This window comes from Notamacropus eugenii, chromosome 5 (assembly GCF_028372415.1).
Source record: "Notamacropus eugenii isolate mMacEug1 chromosome 5, mMacEug1.pri_v2, whole genome shotgun sequence".
NCBI classification, from domain to species: domain Eukaryota; kingdom Metazoa; phylum Chordata; class Mammalia; order Diprotodontia; family Macropodidae; genus Notamacropus; species Notamacropus eugenii.
Window position 1 is genome coordinate 125143776 of NC_092876.1, and position 12987 is coordinate 125156762.

At 40.2% G+C, this 12987-nt stretch overlaps 1 protein-coding gene across 3 annotated transcripts in view; it reads left to right on the forward strand.

Annotated features, from left to right (window-relative positions):
* The window catches only part of GAB2 (GRB2 associated binding protein 2), a 242414-nt gene that overhangs the window by 211381 nt on the left and 18046 nt on the right, over positions 1–12987 (forward strand). For all 3 annotated transcript variants that reach the window (XM_072610741.1, XM_072610739.1, XM_072610740.1), the window contains one exon: positions 6037–6277. In XM_072610741.1, coding sequence (XP_072466842.1) covers positions 6037–6277 — 241 coding nt within the window. The remainder of the gene's footprint in view (positions 1–6036; positions 6278–12987) is intronic.

The window sequence follows — 12987 nt, forward strand, 5'->3', positions numbered from 1 at the left end:
TCCCCCCAGGGTCAGTCAGACACAGTAAATGGTTGGAGGAAGTTCCAACAAAGGAGACTGAATAGCCTCTAGAAATAGGGTCGGTTGGCAGAACGCTCCCCCCTCCCCTGGCTAGCACTCCCACAAAGAGCCATCTCTCACTAGCTATTAGAGAGTTCATCTTGCAGTTACTAATGGAGTGACCGAGTCCAGATCCAGTCTCACTAATGCTCTTTGTGTGCAGGTCGCTGAGGAAAGTGAGATGGGAATCATCCTGAAAATCAATGCAGTCATTGGTCAGAGAGGTTATGTCTTCCCTCAGGGACAGACTCTTCCTGGAGTGTGTGGGTCCAGGTACTCTATCCCCCATGCAGTAGATAGGAGAGTAATTAACCCAAGTTTTATAGTGTTTTGATCACTAGCAGCCCTGCCTTATGATATTAATAGTAATAACATGTTTGTTTAATTTTGCTGCTGTTCAGCTCTCAGTCATGTCTGACGCTTCATCACCCCATTTGGGATTTTCTTGACAAAAATATTGGAGTGGTTTGCCATTTCCTTCTCTAGCTCATTTTACTCATGTGGAAAATGAGGCAAGCAGGGTTAAGTGACTTGCCCAGGGTCATGGCGCCAGTAAGCATCTGAGACTAAATTTGAACTCAGGATGAGTCTTCCTTACTCCAGGCTGGGCATGCTATGCACTGTGGCACCACCTAGCAGATGTTTGAACAATTACAAAGTGCTTTCCCTAAGAAGCAGACAAGAATTGTTATCCTTGATTTACAGATAAGGATACTGAGACTCAGAGTGGTTAAACATCTTGCATGGGATAACATAGCTAGTAAATGTTAGGGTTGGGAATTAAACTCAGGTCTTCTGGTGCCAAGTCCAACACTCCTATCACTATATCCAGGCTAGGTTATTCTTATAGAAAGTGGAACAAATGTTACTTTTCCAAAAGTTATGGTGGATTTTGAGGAGTTCAGCGTGGGTGGGCTTGAATCTTGACTTGGAAGGGGATCATGAAGAGTATCTAGTCCTGTTTCCATATCCCAATGAACCCAAACTGGCCTTCTAGAACTTTACGTTGCCCCTTGTACATTACCTTCCCATATAACACATCAACCCTATATTCACCATGCCATCATATCCTATTAGTGTTATAATGGGCTCCTCAGTATCTGGCATTTTCTGGCAGTGAGCGTACCACAGAAAGAAATGTCATCTCAATCAGCATAGATTATCTGGGGAGTCACTGATGTAACCCTTCCAGAATTTTGGGACACCGTCTCCAGAGACAATGACTCTTCTTTCTAATAACGACAATAATGATAAATTGTCCCAAGAAAATCAAATTTAAATAATAAACAAAATGATAACTCGATCCCAGGACCATTTCTATCTATCCAAACACTATCAAAAAAAGAGGAGATAAATAATAATTTTCTCCAAATTGGTTATCCCAAAGCTTTTGACAGAGTGCTTCATTAATGGCTTATTCGTTTAGTTCTAATGCATGAGACAGGTACAAGTATAGTGAAAATATTGGAGCTTTTGATATTCACATGGAAAACTGTTCTCAGTTTAAAACCAACACCGTAATGGCGTGCACAATTAATAGAGAATCTGACATCTCTCAAGGAGACAGTTTTAAGCCCCTTATAATTCAGCCAGCCTTAAACCCATTATCATGTCTCCAGCTTCTAAGTGAAAAAGAGCTATACTAAAACATCTTATTGATCACTTAATGTCCATGGGTAATACCAATTTATTTGGATCCATTGAAAACCATATTAATCAGTTTCTTAATCTCATAGAATTTTTCCTCTCAGTAAGTGTAAACTTCTTAGCATACACCAAGAAGAGGGAGAGGCAAAAGTCTTTAAGTTTGAATCTAAGAGGTCAGCTTGAACCACGGTATAAAGGAGATACATAGAAATAACATGGTTATCTTCCAGGTAAGGCACATTGAAAATAAAGCTATCTAAGGGGAAGCTGTGACCAGGAACACTGAGGCTTTTTAGCATCCTGAAATTTAAAGCAATTGACACCCATGAAATGCCGGTCTTAATTTAAGCTTTTGAAATGATAAAAGGGGCCACAGCAGATGTGGAAAGTTTCCTAACAAAAACCTGTACCATATTAGCAGATCATCCTATCATCCTACGGCAGCTATACAAAGACTAATGCTTCTTTGTCAAAATGGAGGAAATAAGATTTATAGATATTCTTGGAGCATATAAGTAAATTTATTAAATTAATAGGATGTAAATATTAATGTATATTTCTTTAATAATATTTAATAATTTATAGGGGCCCGATAGGTGGTAGAGCAGATATAGTGTCAGACCTGGAGTCAGGAAGACTCAGCTTCTTGAGTTCAAATCCAGGACACTTACTAGCTGTGTGACCCTGGACAAGTCCCTTAACCCTGTTTGACTCAGTTTCCTCATCTGTAAAGTGAACCAGAGAAGGAAATGGCAAACCATTCTACTATCTCTGCCAAGAAAACCTCAAATGGGGTCACAGAGTCAGACACAACTGAAAAATGACTAAACAACATGTAATTTATATATTATCTACACCATGTTAATAATTTAACAATGTATTAAATATAATTTATATATAATAAAGATGAATAGCACATAAGCAGGTTTAAAATTTACCAAAATACTTTTAGAACAAACAACATCCAAAATCACTTCCCAGAGCAGTGCAGTAGTAAAAGCATAGGATATCTACATACCACTGCATTTGTCAAATGTAACTACAAGCTGTTTAATTACAGATATGCCCTGTGAAATGAATAAGGTCTAAAAATGGAATCAAAAAGCCTGAGAGATATCCATGTAGATTCAGCTAGCAATATTTTGACAGAGAAGCATCAAACAAATAGCTGAGTCATGGAGATTTTTTAAAAATAAAAACTGAAGGCTTTATGATAATAGCATTTTTATGATGGCTTAATGTTTGCAAAGTATTTTACATGTTATCTACTTATTTCCTCACAACCTCCTGTGAGGCAGGTGTTATTATTTTCATCTTCCAGATGAGAAAAACTGAGGCTGAGAGATCTTACGTGACTTGCCTGGAACGCCCTCCTAGTAAATGTCTGTCTGAAATCGAACCCAGGTCTTCCAGATTTTAAATCCACAGCTTTATCTACTACACCATCTAGCAGCCTATGATGGCAATTCAGGATTCGATCATGGACACCAGAAATTACAAAAAGGTTATCCTTAAGGGTATCTTGGTTATCAATGCAGATAATAAAAAGAAAGAGTAGAAAGTAGGAGTCCCAACTGCAGGTTAGCAAAATTTAACACCTACCGAACACTTAACAAGACACAAATCTGATGGCTAGGATTATATATGAGAAGCTCTCTATCGACTAAATTCACTGAAGATAAATCCCCAGAGTATAGCTACAAACCTCAGACCGTCCTTGACAATTCAACCAACACACTGCATCGGCACTGGAGAATTATGGAAGATAGTACTGTTGTCCACTGCTGTCCTTTCAGAACATTGATCCATAAAAATTTAAGGACGGTGTTTTAAACAGATGTTGCTAAACCAGATAGTCAGAGCAGAAGAAATCATACAGCAGCAGGATGAGGTCTGCATCATGCCCATCACCCTATCTGCAGCTGGTGCTGCCCCAAAACACTTTCAGAGAAAAAAGGATGTACTCTCACTCAGTTTCCTTTTTTTTTTTCAATTAACAGGCATGCAAAGTTACACAGAACAAATTCACATATTGTGTCAGAAAAAAAAGTTGAATTCGGAAAGCATGTATTTTATCCAACCATCCCCAGAATAATAGATTTAAAAAAATAATAGTAGAATGGCAGCTTTTTCCAGGGTCATTTCTATATGAAATCTATCCCCCCAAACAGGAGAAAACTAACAATAACTGATTTTAAGTAGTACTTTTGAATATACATTATTTCAATGAGACTTCACAAAAATCCATTGAGGTCAGTTCTGTGGGTGTTAATATACCCATTTTACACATGAGAAAATAGATGTAAAGAGATTAAATGGCTTCCCCATGACAACAGAGCTAGTAAATTTCAAATGCGATAGAATGTCTCTCTTTCAGTTCTGTCCTCCTTCCCCAATCTCTTTCTCTCCCTCCTTCTCTTTTCACCTTTATCTCCCCTCCTCCAACACCCTTTTAATTCATCCACACCTGTAAGATCACAGAGGTATGAGAAAACCCCAGCTGCCCTCTGGAATTTGTCCCTTTTCCTTAGGGACAGGGCTGTAGCTTCTTCCATGAATTTCTCTACGTTTCCTTGTCTTTATCTATAAAAATAGGTGTGATACTATCCTCATTGTTCTCCTCCTCCTCCTCAGATGGTTGGAGGAAGGTATTCTATAAACTGTAAAAATCTATACAAATATGAATTTTTGTTCTTAACAGTGATGATTATTTCCACCCCTGGTACCAAAATTTCTGCTACCAGTGCAATAATTGGTAAAAAAACAAAAGCAAAAAAACATATCCTCTTTTTAAAAATATTAAAAAAAAAACAAAATTAAGCATTTATTCTCTTCCACCTCCCCTTTCCCCCTGATTAAAAAAAAAAAGAAAGAAAGAAACCCAAACCCTGGTAACAAATATGCCTCTTTAAGCAAAAAAATCCTATAGTGGCCTTGTCCACAGTTTTTTGTTTGGTTCTGCACCCTGAGTCCATCATCTATGTGTCAAGAGGTAGTAGCATGCTTCATTATCAGGCCTCTTGATTTATGGTTAGTTATTTACTGCCTTGATCTAACTTCTCAAGTCTTTCCACATTAAATCATATCCTCATTATGCTTCAGGACTGACTGTAAGGATACCAGAGATCCTTGATGTGGGTACTCCCTTCACTCACACAGATTGCAACCCCATCAGTGCCTAAGGATGGCCTTTGTGAACTATTATACCACCTCCTCCACTCACTAAAAAATCCATTGGTGGATTGGTGCCTCTCTAGGTTAGTGCTTCAGTGATAAATACGCAATATATCACCAGATGGGTCATTTTAAGTGGTTGAAGGTAGAACACAATAGGCAACAGAAAGAAAGGTAGATTTAAGTTTCTTAACAGAGCTGGTCCAAAATGGAACCCACTGCCATTGGGAAAATAAAGACCTCCACCCTCCACTGATGGTGTTAAGGCAGCATCCTGTCAGCAGAAATCTGGGTTCAAATTCTGGTTTCAGACACTAGCTCTGTGACTGTGGTGGTCAAGTGACTTCACTTCTCTGAAATTTAGACTCTTCGTCTGTGAAATGGGTTAATAAACATTTTCCATCTATTTATATCTATTCTTTCATTTGTTTGTATGTATGTATGCATGTGCATATATATGTATGTATCTGGGGCAGCTAGATGGCTCAGTAGATGGAGCCCTGGGCCCTGAAATCAGGAAGGCCTGGGTTCAAATCCAGCCTCAGACACTTACTAGCTGTGTGACCTTGAGCAAGTCACCTAACCTCTGTTTGCTTTAATTCACTGGAGAAAGAAATGGCAAAGCATTCCACTACCTTTGCCAAGAAAACTCCATGATAGTCTGGTCCACAGGGTCATAAAGAGTCAGATGTAACTGAATGACTGAACAATGTACGTGTGTACACACACACACACACACACACACACACACACACACACACACACATCTTTATTCATTCATTCCTCTGTCTGTATCCCTCTGTCTCTATCTATAACCAGGCTATACTTCTCTGAACTTTATCATGTTCTCCCATAGTCTCATTATCCTGCAACATCACACCAATCCTGAAACTCGTGCCTCCTGGGCCATATAGTAGGAGCTTAATAAGTGTTTTTTGACCAGCTGACCTCACAAGCTTGTTGGGAGCAGTATGGTTTTATAAAGCTTAAGGAAAGAGAGGAATGAGAGCTGCTGTTATTGGTACAGTCCATGCTAGAGCATCCACTCCAGCATCTAGAAGGTGTTTGTGGACTTGGTTGAATTGGACTGATTGTTACACGCTTGCGTAGAAACATATATGCATAAATTCACATTTGCATTTTCCTCTTACACAGACTCTCTGAGAAATCTCCCCTCTGTGGGTCATGGCCCTCGCTCCTCCCCAGCTGAACTCAGCAGCTCCAATCCACACCTGCTTCGAGAGCGCAAAACCTCGGCCCCCTCGCACTCAAGCCAGCCAACCCTGTTCACCTTTGAAGCCCCAGCAAACCACACGCAAACCACCTTGTCCACCAGTGCCCCCCAGGACTATCTCTTCCTGCACCAGTGCATAAGTCGAAGAGCAGAGAACACAAGGTAAGCGGAACTTGGGAGAGGGAAGACTGGGTGCTCCGACAACTCCAATAGAGGCTGTTTCAGGTTCAGAAACACACACATGGAAGGATTCACTTTCTCAGTGCCATTTCACACCTTTAATTGAACTTGTTGCCCACTGTAATCCCCAGATCTTTGACAGACAAATTGTTTGAAAATAATAACAATACTATGAGACATTCCCAGGCTGTTCAATCCAATAAGTATTTACTGAGTGCCTAGCAGCTGGTGGCGCATTGGATAGAGCACTGGGCATAGAATCAGGAAGGACTGAGTTCAAATGTGACCCCAGACACTTGCTAGCTTTGTAACCCTTCATCTCTGTTTGCCTCAGTTTCCCCAGCTGTAAAAAGGAGGTAATAATAACACCTACCTCACGGGGTTATTTTGAGAATCAAATAAGATCATATTTATTTGTAAAAAGCACTTAGCACAGTACCTAGCACATAGTAGGTGCTATATAAATATTCCCTTCCTTTTCAAATCTCTTCCCTTATATCATAGTGATTCGTGTATATGTCATTTCCTCAGTTTGTGTTCCATTTCATTTTGTGTCAGCAGCCCTGAGTACAGGGCCATATACTTAATAAAGGTCTGTGGAATTCTGTTGAAGTGCCGACTATATACCAAGCCTGGACAGGCTCCTTGTGGGAATAGAGGAAGAAGATTTGGTGTCTTCATTAATGGAATTATCAGTCTTGTAAGCAGGGTTATCTAGCACATGTCCAAATAATTATGAACTGTGGGGCCCACATTTCAAATAAATGAGTCAATTTCCAACTTTGATACCTGGGTGTATCAGGGGTAGGTTTAGCCACCTGAAATTTCACTTTTAAGGCATCATCTGGAGTCCTCTAGGGTAAGGCATTGTTTCCAGAAGGTCCCTTTATGTCCCAGGTAGACTCACACAAATTTGGACTGTCCAAGATGGATGGGACCTTCAAACACAGGGCCATAGAATGCTAGAGCTGGAAGGGGCACCTTGGAACGCAAAATGCTAGAGCTGAAAGAGTCCTTTAGAACATAGAACATTGACTGCAAGACCCTGGAGACATCTACTCTGGTATCTTCATTTTTTGGAGGAAGAAACTGAGGCAGACCATAAAGAAGTGTGTTTCCCAAGGCCACACAGTTTTTAGTGGGCAAGGCAAGAAGCATCAGAACAGTAACTGAGAAGTTTTTAAGGAAAAGGCTGAGTAAACGGGCCAGGAAGGGCACCTGAGTAGACAGGCCTTGTTTTGCATATGGGTGCTAGTTGGGCAGCCCTGGGAAAGAGGATCTGGTGAAATAAAAGGGAGAAGTGGGGGCTCTGGAGAAATGTTTCTATATGATTTCACCCTTATAGCCTCCTGCCTGCAGAAGGCATCCAGGAAACTCCCCCGTTATTGAGAGGTTGACCAAATTTTGGATTTTCCAGGCTGTTGTCTGTTGCCCTGAACTTAGAGGTGGGAAGGGCAGTTAAGACTTTTGCAAAATTTTCCTTGGATGCCCGGGGCAAGAGCTGATGGGAACAGGAGATTGCATGGGAGGGACTGGGAACTGATGCCTCCCAGCCAGGGTGGAACTTGGAACTTCTGGCTTTCTGGAGCACCTGCTCTCCTTTGGCTAAGATGCCAGCTCCCGTGACTGTGGGGGCCCTGTTTCTGTCCGCCATCTCGTGGCCATATTCACAAACTGCACCTTGTCCATGCTCACTGTGCCAAAGGCATGCAAATATAGACCCATTTATCTGGTACTTTAGGATAATGAAGGGCTTTAGCGAATCCCCTCATATCAGAACCACAACCAGCTCTGATGGGTAGATCGTATAGGTGTTATACAATGCTACCATAGTATCTGAGCTGGGAGAAAGGTGATTGCCCATGATCATGCTGCGAAGGAAGCACCCGGATGAGAATTGGAACCCAGGCCTCCTGAGGACAGGTCCAGTGCCCTTTGCACTGTGCTAGGCTGACTCGGCTAGGCCCCCACTAGGAGCTAATAGGACAAATAAATGGTCAATATAGAAATGAAAATTCGAAATGTAGCTCAGGTGGGAGCAGTCTGCTTTTCCAGGCTAGTGGAAAAACACATTCTTCATAATGGAAGAGGGTGAGGAGACACATCCTAAGAAGACATTTTCTCCCCCCCCTTTAAGATCTATATCATACTTTATTTTGTATTTTTAACTGTTTTTTATTTTCACATCCTCTGCATTTCCCAGTTACGTCCTCTCATTCCCTCCCTTCCCAGAGAACCATCCCTTACAAAAGGAAAAAAAAAAAGTTTAGCAAGTCTAAGCAACACATTATATGTACCAACCATGACACTTTGGTGAAGAACAACTAGGAAAATGTCCAGTAATTCACAAGAGACACAGTCCTTAGACTAGACAGGAGCCTCTTGATCTCAGTTGTCTATACCCCAAAATCCAGAATGTGAATAACAGGGTGAATTAGAGGGAATAACACAAGAAGGCAAATTTGATATCATGAGACTTGGTGGTAGGAGATCCAGGACAAGAATGTTGCTGTGGAAGGTTCAGCTTAGTCAAAAGAATCAGGAGATAGGAGGTGGAGAATAGCAGTGTATAGGGATGGGGGAAAGTATAGGGAAGTGCTTTGAACATAAATGAAAGAAGAAACGAAGGAAGGAGTGACATGAGAATATACTATAGAAGGGAATGAGGAAGTCAATGAGTTCAGGAAACAGACCACCAGATCAACAAAAACTTACTCTCCAGTTTTCCTTTCTCACTCCCTATTGAGGCTTCTTGTCTCTTCAGAAGAAGATTCTCAGCCTCAGGAACCAAATTCTTTAGTATAAGGAGTCAGGTATTCCCAGCTAGCGAAAACACCCAGCTTTAGTCTTTTCTCTGGGCTCCTTCCTATTCTGGGGACTTAGATACCTTGGCCAGAGATCTCATCCTGGCGTATGATGAGCATTCCATTCATTTCTTTTCTTAATTTATTAATTAATTTATTTATTTGTGTTCAGTGTTCCACAATCACTACCATACAATCTAGATTTTTTCTTTCCCTCCCACCCCCTCCCTCCCCTCCACCTTCCTTCTCCCTCCTTGAGATGGCATATAATTTTATATAGGTTCTACACATACATTCCTATTAAATACATTTTCACCATAGTCATGTTGTATAGAAGAATTAAAATCAATTGGAGAAATCATATAACAAACCAAAACGTAATACAAAAGAAAATGATCTGCTACATTCTGCGATTGAATTCCATATTTCTTTCTCTGGATATGGAAGGCATTTTGCCTTAAAAGGTCATTGGGAATTTTTTAAGTCCTTGCATTGCAATGAAATTCTAAGTCTACCAGAAAAAATCCTCGCACACTGTGGTTGTTGCTGTGTACAAAGTTCTCCTGGTTCTGTTCTTTTCACTCAGCATCAGATAATATACATCTTTCCAGATCTCTCTGAAGTCTTCCTGTTCATCATTTCTTATAGTGCAATAGTATTCCATTACATTCATATACCACAATTTATTCAGCCATTCCCCAGTTGATGGGCATCCCCTTGATTTCCAGTTTTTGGCCCCCACAAAGAGTGCTGCTATAAATATTTTTGTACATGTGGGATCCTTTCCCATTTTTATGATCTCTTGGGAAGACAATGCTAGAAGCTGTATTGCTGGGTCAAAGGGTATGCACATTTTTGTAGCCCTTTGGGCATAGTTCCAAATTGTTCTCCAGAACAGTTGGATCAGCTCACAGCTCCACCAACAATGAATTAGTGTTCCAACTCTCCCACGTCTTCTCCAACATTTATCATCTTGTTTTGTCATGTTAGCCAATCTGATAGGTGTGATGTGGTATCTCAGAGTTGTTTTGATTTGCATCTCTCTAATCAGTAGTGATTTAGAGCGTTTTTTCATATGACTATAGATATCTTTAATTTCTTCCTCTGAAAAGTGTCTGTTCATATCCTTTGACCATTTATCAATTGGGGAATGACTTGTATTCTTGTACATTTGAATCAGTTCTCTATATCTTTTAGAAATGAGCCCTTTATCACAGACATATTCCATTCATTTCTGAAGGCTAAACTTTAACCCATGTAATGGTTATTGACTTAGTAACTACCAAATGGCTCTGGGTTGAGAGTGCCCTAGTTTTCCAACCATAAAGTTCCTCCATTCTCCTCATGTCAGTGTGTGGGTGGGGTCATTATCTCTTCTACCTGCCTAACTGTATTCCTGGTTTTTTAAGTTACAAGCTAAGAAGGACTTTGGGGGACTCCTATGAAAATATGTACTATAGCATTCTGGAATTGAATCTCACTAATAAAAAGGGAGGAGCTGGTTGCCAAATTAGATTTGATGGGGTGTGTGTGTGTGTGTGTGTGTGTGTGTGTGTAGGGAAAATAACTTCTCCATCTTAGAGTTTATAATAGAGGAGGAGAGAAAATTCAGGCATAGTCTGTCATATACTCTAGATTTTGAGAGAGTAAATGAGAGTTAAGATACTTTGGCCTAAAATTAAGTGAGGAAAGGAAACCCAGAGATAGGAAGCTCTTGGGAATCCAGTTCTGAAGACACAAATTAAATTAATCTGACAAGGAAAAAAGAGAAGTCGTCTAAAGAAAAAAAATGATGGTATGCTAGGAACTCACTGACCAGCTCAGATTTTTAAAAGAGGATGGAGACTGAATATAAAAGTAAGGAGTGATTCTGTTCAAGATTGTATTAATCAAAGATAAGTAGAATTATATACTAAGACATAAGAGAGCACCTAGCTACCTGCCCTTGGTGAGTTCAAGTCACCTGGTTAGATTAAGTAGGTGTGATTGTTAGGACACTTTCAGTGATCCTTGAAAGAATATAGAGAGTGGGAGAAGTGCCCCCAGGACTAGAGAAGGGCAAATATCTAGATAGAAGAAGAAGATGTTGATGATGATGGAGATTTCAGACTAATGACTTTTCAAGTTGCCTTTAATTTCTGGCAAAACTCTAGAATACCATATTAGCAAGATGGTCAATGCTCATCAAGAAAAGGGAACAGTGCCTGCAGAGAGCTAACATCTCTTCATCTAAGGCACTGGGGCGATTCATTTCCTTTGGTGAAAGGGATAATTGAGAAAATATTATATAGAGTTTACGCAGGTCTTGACCAAGTATTTGACAAAGTTTCTCATCCCATTCTTGTAGAAAAGATGGAGAGATGCAGACTAGACAGTGGCACCAACTTGATTTGAAACTGGCTGAATGCCCAGACCTCGAAAGTCATCATTACTGGGTTGCTTTCATCTTGTAAGGTCTCTAGTAGAGTGCCCCAGGGATGGATGCTTGTCCTTATGCTGTTTGGTATTTTTGTTAGTGACTTGGGATAAAGGCATAGATATTATGCTTATCAAATTTGTAGATGACTGATAATGAAGGCAAAAAGCAAGCACATGGAGTCCCAATTCCAAAAGATTTTGTCATACTAGAAAGTGAGGCTCAATCTGCTAAGAAGAAATTTCCCTTAACAATATTTTTCACTGGGAGTTCCCTACTGAAATGAGAGAACAGCTGGCTAGCTAACTAGATAGAGTTAACAATAGATAAACAATAGTCTTAAAAATAGATAAGCAGTAAGTAGATGGATGGATGAATGAATAAAAAAGGCAGGTCTCAGATTTCTATTCAAGAAATTAGCTTCATAAATACAAAATGGAGGTGTGGCTAGATAGCAATTTGTTTGAAAAAGATCTGGGGTTTTTCATGAACTTGGATAAACCAACAGTATGTTGGGACATCCAAAAAAGTTTCTGTCAGTCTACATCTGGAGACGTATCATCCAAGACTCTCATCAGAGGACTTCTTGGGTATTGTGCTTAATTTGGGGTGCCACATTTAAAGAAAGACATTGACAGCCAGCCAGAGAAGAACATCCAGGAAGAAATGGTAAAGAACTTGGGGGTCCTACTGCCTGGCAGTCAGTTCAATAGCCTGGGGATGTCCAGCCTAGGAAAGAGAAGACTGAGGGGGTGGGACATGGGACAAGCTGTCATGTGGAAGAAGGATTATTAAGTCTTCTGTCTAGCTCCAGAGGGCAAAATTAGGAGGGGTGGGTAGAAGTTACAAGGAGGCATATTTTGCTTTGTTATGAGGAAAAAATTTCCTAAACTGGCTTGGGGCTGGGCCCTTTGGAGGGATAGGAGATAGAGCATCTAGGAGTAGAGTCTGGAAGACCTGAGTTCAAATCTGGTCTCAGATTGTGTGACCCTAGATAGGTCACTTAACCTCTGTTACCTCAGTTTTCTCATTTGTGAAATAAGGATAATAATTGCATCTATCTTCCGGGTTTGTTATGAGGATCTAATGGTCTAAGTATCTATTGTAAGACATGTAGCCCAGTGCCTGGCACATTGGAACTGTTAGCTATTATTATTATAGTTACCTGTCCTTTCCTGTCTTTATCAAGCTATATGATTGTGGACCCAGTTCATTACTAAGAGAACCTTCTTCTAATTAGAAGGGCTGGACCCCTTGCTCTTATCCTCATTGACTCACTAATAAGACTCTGCCCTGGCTTCTTGGGGAGGATACTAAAAGTAATAGGTCTCGTTGGAATTTTAAGAGGAGAGTAAAAGGTACTCAGTATACCAACATAAGTCAGGTATGAGACAAGTAGTTTATTTTGACATAGAAAGAAATGCTAAGCAAAGAATCATAGTGTTCATTAACAGAACCATTTAAACCCAATT